This window comes from Pterocles gutturalis, unplaced genomic scaffold (genome assembly GCF_000699245.1).
Source record: "Pterocles gutturalis isolate BGI_N339 unplaced genomic scaffold, ASM69924v1 scaffold27625, whole genome shotgun sequence".
In the NCBI taxonomy this organism is placed as follows: Eukaryota; Metazoa; Chordata; class Aves; order Pterocliformes; family Pteroclidae; genus Pterocles; species Pterocles gutturalis.
This window is the reverse complement of record NW_010144418.1, coordinates 7,899-8,509: the sequence shown is the minus strand read 5'-3', so window position 1 is coordinate 8,509 and position 611 is coordinate 7,899. Positions and strand designations below refer to the sequence as shown.

At 63.7% G+C, this 611-nt stretch overlaps 1 protein-coding gene across 1 annotated transcript in view; it reads left to right on the top strand.

Annotated features, from left to right (window-relative positions):
• Positions 1-611, top strand: part of LOC104470246 (dentin matrix acidic phosphoprotein 1-like) — a 2,834-nt gene that overhangs the window by 2,098 nt on the left and 125 nt on the right. Inside the window, exon 6 of the mRNA XM_010085095.1 lies at positions 10-603. Coding sequence (XP_010083397.1) covers positions 10-603 — 594 coding nt within the window. The remainder of the gene's footprint in view (positions 1-9; positions 604-611) is intronic.

The following is a 611-nucleotide window of genomic DNA, read 5'->3' as shown; positions in this document are numbered from 1 at the left end:
TGGGAGGAGGGTGACAGCAGGTCCCCGGAGGCTGGGGATGGTGACTCAGAAGAAGACAGCCCGTCCACAGAGTCAGAAGAGCCCACCTCCAGCCAGACAGAGGAAAACAGCGCCAGCCCCTCCAGGGAGGACGGGGAGGACAGCCGCTCCGGGGAGGGCAGTGAGTCCAGGGAGGGCACAGAGGAGGAGCTGGGGGAGTCCCCAGAGGACATCTCTGAGGAGGTGGAGAGCACATTGAACGAGCGTGGTGACAGCCCGTCCCGGGAAGAGCAGGAGGACCAGGCATCTGCTGAGGACAGGAGCACACCTTCTGCGCCCGACAGCGCGTCCAGGGAAGACGATGGCGACCAGAGCAAGTCTGAGGAGGATGATGGTGACCAGAGCCAGTCCCCGGAGAACACTGTGGAGGAATCCCAGGAGGATGGGGATGACTCTACCCCTGATGGAGACTTGCCGAGCGCATCCACCGAGAGCCAGAGCGCATCCCCCGAGGATGACGGGAGCCCAGAGGATGATGCAGGTGAGGACAGCAGGTCCGTGGAGAGCAGCAACAGCACGTCCCAGGAGGACGATGATGACGAGGAGAGCCACTCCCAGGAGGATGCCACCCA